Source organism: Tachypleus tridentatus, chromosome 7 (assembly GCF_004210375.1).
Source record: "Tachypleus tridentatus isolate NWPU-2018 chromosome 7, ASM421037v1, whole genome shotgun sequence".
NCBI classification, from domain to species: domain Eukaryota; kingdom Metazoa; phylum Arthropoda; class Merostomata; order Xiphosura; family Limulidae; genus Tachypleus; species Tachypleus tridentatus.
Genome location: NC_134831.1, coordinates 153,531,834 through 153,544,703, shown reverse-complemented (window position 1 = coordinate 153,544,703; position 12,870 = coordinate 153,531,834). Strand labels below are relative to the sequence as shown.

Genomic DNA, 12,870 nt, shown 5'->3' with positions numbered 1-12,870 from the left:
AAAATATATGTCAGTTTTGATAAGCAGTCAGAAAATAGAAAATCTCTAAACTATCACTCCTGTTAACAACACACTGTGTGTCCTGCAGGTTGTTTTGGCCACATGACACACTACTTGATGTGCATGTGTCCAAGACATTATCTTAAAGTTAGTTGCATCTAAAAGTGGCTGCTGATTAGTTGGACTGCTTCTGAATGAGGAAAAACTAAGTATTTGGTGTTTTTATTTTTATTAAGAAGTACATTATTGCAAATTAAAATCACAAAAGTGGGCAACTGTTGTAACCAACTGCCTAACAGGGAAATGTATACACTTTAATTGACAGTAAAAGCTAAAATTTCATAATTTTACACAAATGTAAAAAGTGGCACAACATAAGAGCTAAAATTTGAAACACATTTGAAAAAAACAAGTGCTGATCCAGAAGATGATCCTTAAATAATTCCACCAGTTCAATTTAGGTCTTCTTTATCACATTGTGTTTAAAGTTGGAAAGTTGATAATCATGTACATAGTAAAGATAGAATTAATAGCATTTTGTTTTTACCAAGGCCAATTTGTTAAAAAATCTTTCAAACAGTTTGAAGATTCCTCTCTTTATGAACAAAAACTTTTCAAGAGTTTTCACTTTATTTGACTTTTGGTTAGAATACTTTTTTATATTAGAAAGTGGTGCAATTCAAACTGTATAGAACAACAGCAAAAGTACTCAAACTTATGGCTGAAGTGAATGATGAATTTAGGCAATGAACCTCAACAATTTGTTTTTCTCTGTTACATGTTATAATTTATTTTGAATGAGTCTCTGATTTATTAAATTATGTATGTTAACATTTTACTATTTCAAATAACTGGAAATCTGAATTTGAACTTAGTAGTTAATTAACTGTTAATGCATATCATAGTATTTGCCAACAAGACTAATAAACATAATGTATATGCAGTAAGGTGTTCTCCAAACAACTTACAAGTTTGAAGTTTTTACTTGTCTATTTTTAAAAATGTTAAAATAAATAACTTTTATGCATGTCTTTCAAATGTGTGAGTCTTGATGCAGGCTTGATGTCATACATGAAAAGTTAAAAAATAGCTTTCTGATTGAAAACAGTAGCCATATTTATAAAAGTTCAAATAATCACTGTGTATTTCAAATTTTATATATCAATTCCATTACACCAATACAAAAAAAAGTTAGAATATTGGAAAAATTGATGCCATTCTCATTAATAAAAGTGCATTTACTTTAAATACATTGACATTTATAGTGATGACATTTGTGGATTGTACATGGCTGACAAGTGGTTATAAATTTGGGAAGATCCATTCATGATTTGTCATAAGTTATGCTCAGTTAAAAAACACAGATCAATTTATATGAAGTCAAACTTTTAATGACACTTTTGATTTTAAGAAGCTATCTAGCAGATGCTTTGTATGGGCCTGATATTCAACAACTATAAAATATTAATTAAAATTTACTCACTTTTCTTTCGTGGAATAACTATAATGATAAAAATAAGACAAAATGATACATTACAGTATCAAGCAAAATTGAACCTTACAGTGACCATATAAATGAATAATGTGTGTGTGTCTCTCTCTCTATAATAAAATAGCAAATTATATAATTAGTCAGAGGTTTGAATTTGCTGTTTTTGATGCAGTCCTTCCTTATGATTTTACTTATTTAACTTCAATAAAAAATAATTATTTTCACTAATATATATATTAGTACTGCATATTATGATACTTTGAGATTTCAGAGGATAATGGTGACACTATTAAAATATATATCCAATATATTTACTAATTTCTCTAAGTATATGTATTAGTTTCTGGTTGATACAGCTTATGGTGACTAGCAGTGTTATAGCAACAAAAAGACAGCAGGATTTTACACCAAGATTATTAAAGTTATCATACACAGTAAAAGAAATTGGCCACTGACATATACAATAATGCTGAATACTGAATAAAGATATATTAGATGATATGAAAAGTTATAGAAAATTTCTTTTAATAAACTCTTTCTTTCAGAAATATTTTACTTTTTTTTTAGAGAACAAATCAGTATCTACAAGTTAAGACTTAACTGGTTTTTGTATGACAGTTCTTAGGATAGACCAAAATAATTCATGATTTACTGATTTAGTACTTGCTTTAGGACTCAGAATATTCAATAAATTTACAAGCGCATTTTGAGTGCATGAGTGTAAATTAAAAACACATTATAAACTTTCAGTTGCATCCAGAGGATTTATGTAATTACTTATCCTAACATGTTACCTCACACTACATAACACCAGAAGTAAAACTGAACTACATGACTAAGATGTAACATTCCAATCAAATCCAGTAAGATTCTCAATAAAATTGTGTTCAAAATCTTAAATAAATAATTTAAAATGGCACTTGTGCAATACAGACAGGTTGATCCCTGTTTTAAGAAATTTATTGTGCAATTATTTAATCATTGTGCTCCTTTTAATTGTGTATATATGTATCTTACACCAAGTATATCTTCAACAGCTGTTTCATCCACCACAACAGGAAGATCCGGAGGTAGATCAATCATAGCTGCTTGGTCAGAGCTAGCTATGCTTTCTGTCTTCTCTCCACGTTTTTCAGATTCTGGTATTGAGAGTGCTTCTTTCCCACACTCTACAACTTTCACAGCCACTGCTCGACAAACAGCACCTAGTTTTCTTTCTAAACTTCGTACACCAGCCTCTCTAGTATATTTCAGTACTTAAAAAGAACAAAAATATTTTTACATTACATTTTTAATTTAATATATGTACACTTAAAAACAATATTATACAAATATACAAAACTTAGTAAATTAGAAACTATCTATAAAAGTTTTTAACATGTTTAAAGCTCTCTTTACCTTAATCCACAACATACTGAAAAACAAAATGATCTGTAAATTAAAAACCAATAATAATCCATACTTTGTTTAAAATTAAAAAAATAAATAAATAAGGATGTGACATACAGAAATTCACAAGAGCAGAAGACTACAAAGCTTATAAAAATTCAGACATGTATTTGAAAACAATTTTTTGGGTACCTAATAAGAACTAGGCTAAGTGAGAAAAATGTAACACTTTTTCTGGAAGTTGGTACACATTTTAAACAGCAGTAAAATCTTGAAAACATACGAAAAACAAATACATTTTTTTTTGAAACTCATTCATGCACTTACAGCTAAACAAACTTTCAAAAGTAAATGAGAAATAATATTTACTTATAGTTTTGATTGCTTCATCTTGAATAATCAACAATTTATTGGACAATCCATGTTCTTTCAGTTGCTTAGGAAGAAGATGGTTCCTGGCAATATGTTGCTTTTCATCATATGTATAACCTGGTACTGGTATAACCTGCCAATCAATTACACCTAAGTTGGTTACAATTTGTGAGTTTTGAGGATTGAACTTCATACTGCACATTGGAAATGGCAAAACATTCACATTTTGTTTTCTAACTACGGAACTAATAAGGCTCCTATTTCCTAAGGTTTTTTTTTAAATTTAAAAACAACCTACTTTCAACATTTCAAAATTAAACATTTTGTATAGAAAATCATTTTATAAGAAATTTCTTAACAGAACAAAGCTTATTACATTACAATTAAAATTACAGAAAATGTTGTAATTTACTGTAAATTACATCATATCTTGATAAATAATTAGACATATTTGATTACCAAACATTTCACAATGAAAAAAATATTAAAAATGTATTGCTATTACCTCCATTCGATCAAGCAGAGCAGGTGGTATTGTGGTCATAGTGTTTGCTGTTGCAATAAACAACACCTGAGACAGGTCAAAGGGTACATTCAAATAACTGGAGGCAAGTGTAAAGATAAAAACAAACAACACTAACATTAATTATTTCCAGTCTCATTAATTAGAAATAAAAGGAAAAAATATTTTATTTATGCATAAAGTCCTTAACACTTAAATGGCTACCACCATCAATTGCTACTGTGACCTCTTGTTAAGGATTAAATTATATTAATATGAACATACTTTTATAAAAGTATACCAATAATGGAAGTTACAAAAAAGCAGCCTTAAATCATATGAACCCTGTTGTTGTTTTCCTCATTACACAAATGGATTTACTCTTGATCTAATTACGTTAAATTCTGTTGTCAAACACTGACAGTACTCAATTATGTACATGTACAACTTTAAAACTGATGCTTACCAATTTGTGTCTAATAGTACATAAACCCTGTTCATTGTAAAGCATAACCAACTTTAAAGACTAAAACAAAAACAAAGTGGAAGATAAAAACCTTAGTCTATAGTTATTAAATATATATCTCCCATCTAAAAGGTTACAACAATATAAGCTTTTTTAAAGTTTTCTTTATGTTCAAACATTTGTTAAACCACCTGTTCACTCGTGTTATAGTTTCCTACATCACAATGTCCTACAAACTAAGAGAAAACATATATAAGTTAAAAGTCTTATGTTATCAACCATATCATACTAATTTTACTATTGAAACAAAATCTTTTAAATTTTCTCTGCTTCTTTTAATATATTCTTTTAATAGAGGTCTAATGTTTTAGACAAGTATAGTCTACCAACTGGTTGTGAGATTTGTGACCAAACAGCAGGCTTTATCACCAGCAGCAAAACATTAAAAACAACAGAAATGAGGAACAAATGTATTTTTGACTTTGAAACCCTTTAGTGATGCCTTCTGTTTGTTTGTTGTTAAGTGCAAAATTACGCAGTGGCTATCTATGCTGTGCCTTCAACAGGTATCAAAACCCAATTTTTTTATCAATACAAGTTTTCAGACTTACTTACCAATGTGTCACTGGGAACTCAATGTTATGTTATTCAGATATTTTACTGCTTTTGACCTACATAGGATTTGGAGTGACCTTATACAATAGAAGTTGAAATAAAAAGTGTTAGTGATAAAGTAAATGTTTTATGAAAGTATGCCAAAAATAGAAGCAGCCACAAAAGACATACGTATAAAAAATGTAAAAACTACAATGTAAAAAAATGTAAGGTGGACACTAGGGATAACAACAATTCTCCTAAAGGCACTAAGTTATATCTTCATGTTTATTAAATTTTATTCATGTGAAATACCTTAAATTCAGATTTATTTACTTTAATTTACAGATACTTTGATTGTTTAATTTGTTTGAATAATAATAATGTCATTATCATCCTAAATCCAAAAGACTGGAAACAGAAAACATTTCACCATTTGTTACTCACACAAACTGTTTAAACTAGGACATAAACATAACATGTTTTATGTCAGAAAGTTTATTTTCAAACTTATAGGCTTCCTTCTGCTAATTGTAACATTCTTTCATTTTAATACAAATATTTCTCAGTTAGTTAAAAAAATGGAAAAATTTGTAACAAAATGGAATATTTTCCTTTCTATTGTTGACTTTTTAATTATAATTAGTAATTTTTGTTTACTTATACACACTTCAATTAAATAAAGATGATTTACATTTTTCTGTGGCAGCCAATAGCGCACGTAAAATACCATATGCCTTTCATAACAGTTGTATTTTGTTATATATAACAATCCATTGAAAATTGCAACAAAGAATTGAAAAATATTATGAAATGTAAAATTAGTTGACTGAATAGCTTGAAAAAATAAATGCACATGGATAATTCACTAATTTCCTTGTTACTGACTGATTCTTTGTGCTTTGGATATCTTTGTTAGCACTAGTTTTTAATTGCTAGATTAAAAGGGCAGCAGCTACTCAACAGCACCATCTGTCAACTCTTGGGTTACTTTAAGGGTAATTGTGGGATCTAACCATCACTCTTACATTGTGGTAATAGAATGCAAACAATTGACCCATGGATCCTCAGCCTAGCATTGTTAGTACTTAATTTATTGAAAAAAATAAGTTATTTCTGTCCAGTTAAAGTCCAGGTTTTGATTAGTATACAATATATTCAAGTACATTCAAAATATAAAGAATATATATATATTTTTTTCTATAATAACTTGATACTGCAGGGTTTTAATGCAAACTGAATAGGTATATAATATTCATTTATACCTCAACTAGCCAAATAAAACCCTTACGAACCCTTACGAGTTTTTACAGAATTCTTAGATAGACTTTTGAGTATGTTCACAAACTGTATTATTTTTGTAAGAAATATAAAATCATCATAAGCCAAACCAGATATTCAGTGCATTTACAAATACACACATTTGGGCTCTAATAACAGTAAATAAGAATATTGTCTCAAACATTAAGTAAGTATTTAAAAAAAGTGATTTTTAAATTCAAACAGCTTTTACAAAATAATCCACATATATTCTCATGAATGAAGCATGAAGTTTTTTATGCCTCTTTACTTGTGAAATATGGTTAGCAAATAACAAATTGTCCAAAATCTGCATTATATTATAAGTCATTAATTTACACAAAGCTCTCTATTTATGATACACTTCTTTTGAAACCGAAATAATTACTCAAATATGAAAAACTATGGATAATTTTGCACAGAATAAAGAAAGATGTAACTAATGACTGGTAACAAGTACCACAACTTCATTGAACAACATTTATACTAAGCCACAATTAAACATTTATAATATAAAAAATAAATTCCAACATATAAATCTAAACCTATGTAAGAATGCAACAGTTTCACAATAAATACAACACTTTACTAAACTAAAATACCATATATACATACATACAACTTGAATTATTGTTTTGCAATTGATCATATAAGATATATATATATATTGGAAGAAATGTCCAGAAATCAGTTTACTAATTAATATTTTCAAAAGCACACAAGTTTATTTACATGCATATATATATGTGTGTGTGTGTATATTTGTTTGGAAACATGGTTTTGTAGCATTTATTATTTTCCACAATTTTCATTCTATTTTCTCAATTCTAAAATAAGAGTGTTACTTTATGAAATACATCCAATAACCCTTACAGGTCAATGTCAATGTATGCATGTCACAATCTTTACAGAGTTATATTCCAAGTTTAATAACTACTTTATTATCAACATATAATAATAAACTTGGCATCAAAACATAGTTAATAAATCAAATTTTAATGAGTTCTAAGTGCTTAATTTTACAATAAAATATTTTTTTAAAATCCTCAATCTCCTTTATTTGAAAGTATTGACATTTGTTCTCTAAGTCTTCCATTTACTCTAGTTTAATTACCACCACTCCATTATTCATTATAGTATAGATATTACTCAGGAAAAGCATAACTTTTATAGCCTTTGATCTTATTTGGTTTCACAGCCATACACTAGAAAATCAAACCCACTTGCCACACACCCCTATAAAGTCCTCTCTTTCATAATTTATCAAAGGTTCTCTTAGAAATGTTATACATTGTTATTTATAACCAATAGAAAGCCAAAGGTATAATCTGTCAAATGACATATGTTTGTTTATTTTGTACTAGGTAACTTGCCCTATTGACACACAAATTTCAAAATCCTTTACTTGAAAGGTTTAGAAACAAAATAAAAATGTTATCAATCCCTGAAATGTACCATGTTCATCATCTATATTTTTGCTTGAGCTTTCTAACATACATATATTTTAAAATGCATAACTGAAAGGTTTAAACATTCCTTAAATATACATAATACTTTGCATCAATTATCAAGGCTTCATATCTTGCACTATGGGAAGATAATTTTGCTGAAAGTTTATGCATCTTTACTGAAGATACTGTAATTATGACACCACTAACTTGTGCTAAGATGAGTAATAAAAGGTAATGTACAGGAAGGAAAACAAAACATTAAAAACTTAAAATATGCGAAGAGGAAAATACCAGAAATTACAAACATTACCAAAAGAAGATATTTTAAGATATTCCATGAAAAATTAAAAAGTATGTACTTTTTATCTGCTTTATATTTTTAAACATTCCATTGCACTATATGTTCATGATAATATGTACAGTTTGTGATATAATATAGAAAATACAATATACATAATACTTTACTAAACTAAAATACCATATATACATACATAAAACTACATCCTACATTATGAGATTCTAAAGCTTATGCAGATTAAATATGAAATTATAAGATGAAAAAAGTATTTTTATGATTAAAATTAAAATTATCATGCACTTAAACTATTAGAAGTTTAATTGTAAATAATTACAATACTTAAATATGTTTTCAGCAAAAATACCTAAATCAGTTATTTTTTATGTACAAGAAACTTATAATCTCTAACAAAATGTTACCAGTTTTTATGAAGATATATCATGAGATATCATAATTACAATATGTACTGTTGCACAAGTAAAATACATATAATGTCCTCCTGTACACTGCAAGGGTCTGTTGCAAAAGAGTTGAAAGTCCTTACTGCATTGTTTAAAAACAGAATAATGATGATAGTTACAGGATATTGTTTTTTTCCATGTTGTTATTTTATGTTCTTAAGTTAATTATTTAATTAAACAACAAATCATTTAGTGTAGTAGTACTATTAATGCAAAAAAGCAGACATAAGTTTCACTGACAGTTGTCAGAAAAAAAAAAAAGACATCCCAAGTAAATACTGTATTTCTTGTTATGTGTATTCTTTAGTTATTGTTTTAGAAATAACTAAAATGTAAAAATTAGACACCTATTGTATTAGGTATGGTTAGATTAGGTAAGATAATAAAAACAAAACAAAATTCTTAACAAGTTATGTTTGTGAATAGTTGCACTTTACATATTTTAATATGGTAACATGTGCTGCACATTCTTCAAGTGATTTAGAGCTTGTGTGGTGGGATTATTATTTAGACACAGTTTAAAGGTCAATAACACTCTAAAATTAAGTATAAATATATGTATATTGTTATGAGTTTTAAAAAATTTAGAATAATTAATTTTGGTTTCCTGTTAAAACTTATAGTCATTCTATAAAGAAAAAAAGGTAAGTTAGATTTATTTTAAATTTTTGTTTTGGTAGTTATAAGGTCAGTTAGATTGACCAACCTCATACAAAATTACTGCAAAGAAACTAACATAAAAAAGTTTTTCTTAGAAAGTTTGATATTTATTTATGAGGTTTTAGAGATTAAATCCATGAAACTAAAAAATTTCAACTGAAAGAAGACATTTTTAATATTAGCATGAAAATCACTTTGCACTTGTAGCATTCAACTCTCTGATGCCATATGTTTATGGACAAATATTTAGTAAAAATATATTATTAAAAATTCTTAATTTTTACTTACAAAAGTCTTGTAATGTTTACTTAAAGCTTATCAAAGTTTGTGAAGCTACTTTAGGTACTCTCAGAGTTATAATACAAAATTATAATGGCTATTCTTTATCCCTATTGCAAACATGTTCAATAATTAGTCAATAAAAGTTACAACTACTGCATTTATTGCTTATAAAAATGACTTGTATTTTAACCCTCACTATTGACAGAACTTGAAATTTTTTATGCAGAATTAAACTAAGCTATAAGACCTTTGTTTTCCTCCTTTCTTAAATATATTTTACTGCACCCAGGCATTGGGTGCATGTATACCCAGTTCAATTTTATTATTTATCAGGATCTCAACTAGTCTACCCTCAAATTGAAATCCTTTTAGACGAGATTAAAGTAAATCAACCTGAGATTTTGAACATGGTCAAATATATGGATTTCAAAGGTTTGACCTCTGCAATTATATCTCAAATCAATCCAGATGTAACAGAGCTGTGAGTTAAAAGTTTATATTAAAAGAAAAAACTCAGAGCAATTCTACAAGCCAATAAGCTGTAGCTAAAAACACCTAATCAAAAAAGAATTTAAAAAATAACTTTACTTTTCAAATTAATTTTTTCAAACTTATATTATCTTATTAAACAATTTCATGCTGAAAGTGTAAAAAAACAGAATTAATATTTAAGTAAATCAACTAGTAACTTAAATATAGTCAACAAGCTATAACAAGTTATTTATTTAGATTTTTTTCCATATCACTTTCAAAATTAATTACATTCAAGGGAGTACTCAGAATAAGCTTATATAAAAACATAATTATGTAAGGATACTGGTCAGTAAAAGAACAGTTCTGTTCAGGATCCAAAACTTCTAGAAGAGCAGCAGCTGGGTCACCATGAATACCAGCATTCTGTAAAAAACAATTAAAATATAAAATATATGGATCAGGAGTATGACTTAAGATATAAAAACAGAACTTTTCATCCAAATCAATAATAGTGAGAACTAAAAATTAAAAATATTGTAAAAAATAATAATTTTCTCTATTTTTTTTGTGGATAGAAAAAAACTACCAAAACCAGTTGTACAGAGTAGTAAATTAAGCATTTTTAGAAAATTAACAGGGTCTCACAGTATAAAGAGTATACAATCTTCCATTCTATGACATGAAAGACTGGGCACATTAATTTAGCAAACATAAAAAAATGAATTTGTTTGGTAATATTGCAAACCTCTTTTGTTATTCTTATGCACTGTTTACATTATTTTGAAGTTGTTATCCACTATTAATTAGTCGAGAGGATACTATTCAGTTCAGATTAAGACATTTATACATTACGCCTCTGTGTAAATATCACTTTCTGGAAGCTATTAACTTGGCCTTTATACAAACACTGGTAGCCTCTGAACAGGATGAAGTATTTTCATGAAAATTATGAAATTTGTTATAACTTCATAAAACAAAATAAACATGTGTGTGTGTGTGTGGAAAACAATTTTAATGCTGCCCTAAATAGTCTTTAATAAACCATTTGTTATGATTTATTAAAGATTGAAATTTGTTACAACTTCATATAACAAAATAAAAGTATGTACATATATATGTAGAAAGTAATTTTAATGTTGCACTAAAAAAATTTTTAATAAACCATTTCTTATGATTTATTCATTCCAAATAGTTTTGAAGGAAACACGTTTGAAAAGACCCTTATACTTCTTGTACATCCTTGCGAGTGTTTTAACACAACATGTTCTAAAACGATTTCTACTGGTAAGTGGAATATCTCAAGCCAAGCCATTAATAACATTATCACATATTCAATACATTTAGGAAGGAAAATATCTTCTGCAAGTCATTGTAACCATTAAAAAGTGATTGTATGATAATACTAATGGCACCCTATGATATGTTACTTCAAAAGTTATAAAAAAATTTTTTATAGCACTAAAAGATGGTAGAGTTCATGTAAATAAAATGATCTGATAGTGATAAATTTCACAGAGTATCTAGGTATATTTTGAAATATGGTTGTAACGTGTTAAATAATAATACCTTTGTGAATTAACCATAAATGATACACCAACCGATAGAGCACAGACTTATAACACTTTTTTTTTTTCTTTTTACATCCTTAATTTGGCAATGTCCCACAATTACTACAGACTGTATTAAAATGCATACTATAAGCTCACTACATTTATTTTCAGATTATTTTAATATTTAAACTTTTCTTTCATAATTATTTGAGCTTTTTTTCTATTTTTCAGCTTTTTAAATTTCATAAACTTAAACTTTTTTCACTAACTGACAGCTCAAACCTTTTCATTGCAAATGTGGTAAACAACAAATAATTTCTAGATAACAGGTTTCCAAAGCCTCCAAATGAACATTTTCCAGGAGCTTCTAGGGAAATAACTAGAAAATTCTACGATATTTACAGCCAATTAAGTGTCAGAATAACACTACTGAATCAAACTTTATTAAACATTTTATATGTAAGCATTATGAAAATCACTTTTCATAATGGCCTGAAAACATCAACAAAATTACATGATCAATAGTTGTGTTATACAATCAAAATAACTCATTGTAATGAGGTTGGATATAGTCCATTAATATAAGAAGTGTTAAGTGTTTATTTTTAGAAATCTCAATGGTGTAACTAATTTTCTCTTACAAATTAGTAAACATATCATTATTTACTTTGCATTCAGTTCATCTTATCTCTAAAAGTGCACATGGTAAAAAATACTGAAAATAAATTGTGCACTTAGCAATAAACATTGACGACGAATGTAAGAGCATTTAAAGATTCTTCAGTTTATGAAATGTTTAATCACTGTTTGTTGGCCTTTCCCCTTTACCACATAATACCATGTATCACATTACATACCTAGTTTATTACTTATACTTTAATCTTCAAAGAAACTTGATGTCAAAATAAAATCTTATTTTTCAACTTTCTTATTCAAGAACCCATTTAAAAGCAGCAAGAACAAAAGTATGATAAGCTGAGGTGATTGACAGAACAATTAAAGATACAAATGTTTATATTATTTTGCCTTTAGAACTACTTTGTCTTGTGTTTCATAATATAGTAGTAAAAATAAAAATCGTTTTGCAAATTTATTTTAAAATACTTTTGATTTCAGGAAAAAAGATAATAGTAGGTCATTATTACACTTGTATTTATTTAGAGAATCCATCATACAAGTTTAAAAGATATATAAAATCATTAATTATATAGGTAATTAATTAAGCAATACACTGTTTCAAATTCATTCTGGTGAAGGTATACCCCAACAGAACTGTTTCAAACTACACAACTAATAATGTTATTTCACCACCACCATACACTGAAATACTGAACTGTACTACACTACATGAAAAAAAACCTTCATGATACAACATATACTACTAAAAAGCAAATAAAATGCAACTAAAAGAATTGACTCATATAACATTATATATGAAATATAACAAGGGTAAAACTCAATAAAATGGATGTATGCTTTCCTCATAAATGTTAACAGATTTAAGCTAAGAATATAGTTGAAAGCTCAAGCCAAGCAACATACCATTCACATATGACAAACATTGTCCCTGTACAAACAAA

General features: G+C 27.4%; 1 protein-coding gene across 1 annotated transcript in view; it reads right to left on the bottom strand.

The window, feature by feature from the left end:
* Positions 1 to 12,870, bottom strand: part of LOC143256930 (lon protease homolog 2, peroxisomal-like) — a 106,570-nt gene that overhangs the window by 16,678 nt on the left and 77,022 nt on the right. Inside the window, 4 exon segments of the mRNA XM_076514818.1 lie at positions 2,510 to 2,748; positions 3,251 to 3,386; positions 3,759 to 3,855; positions 10,084 to 10,163. Coding sequence (XP_076370933.1) covers positions 2,510 to 2,748; positions 3,251 to 3,386; positions 3,759 to 3,855; positions 10,084 to 10,163 — 552 coding nt within the window.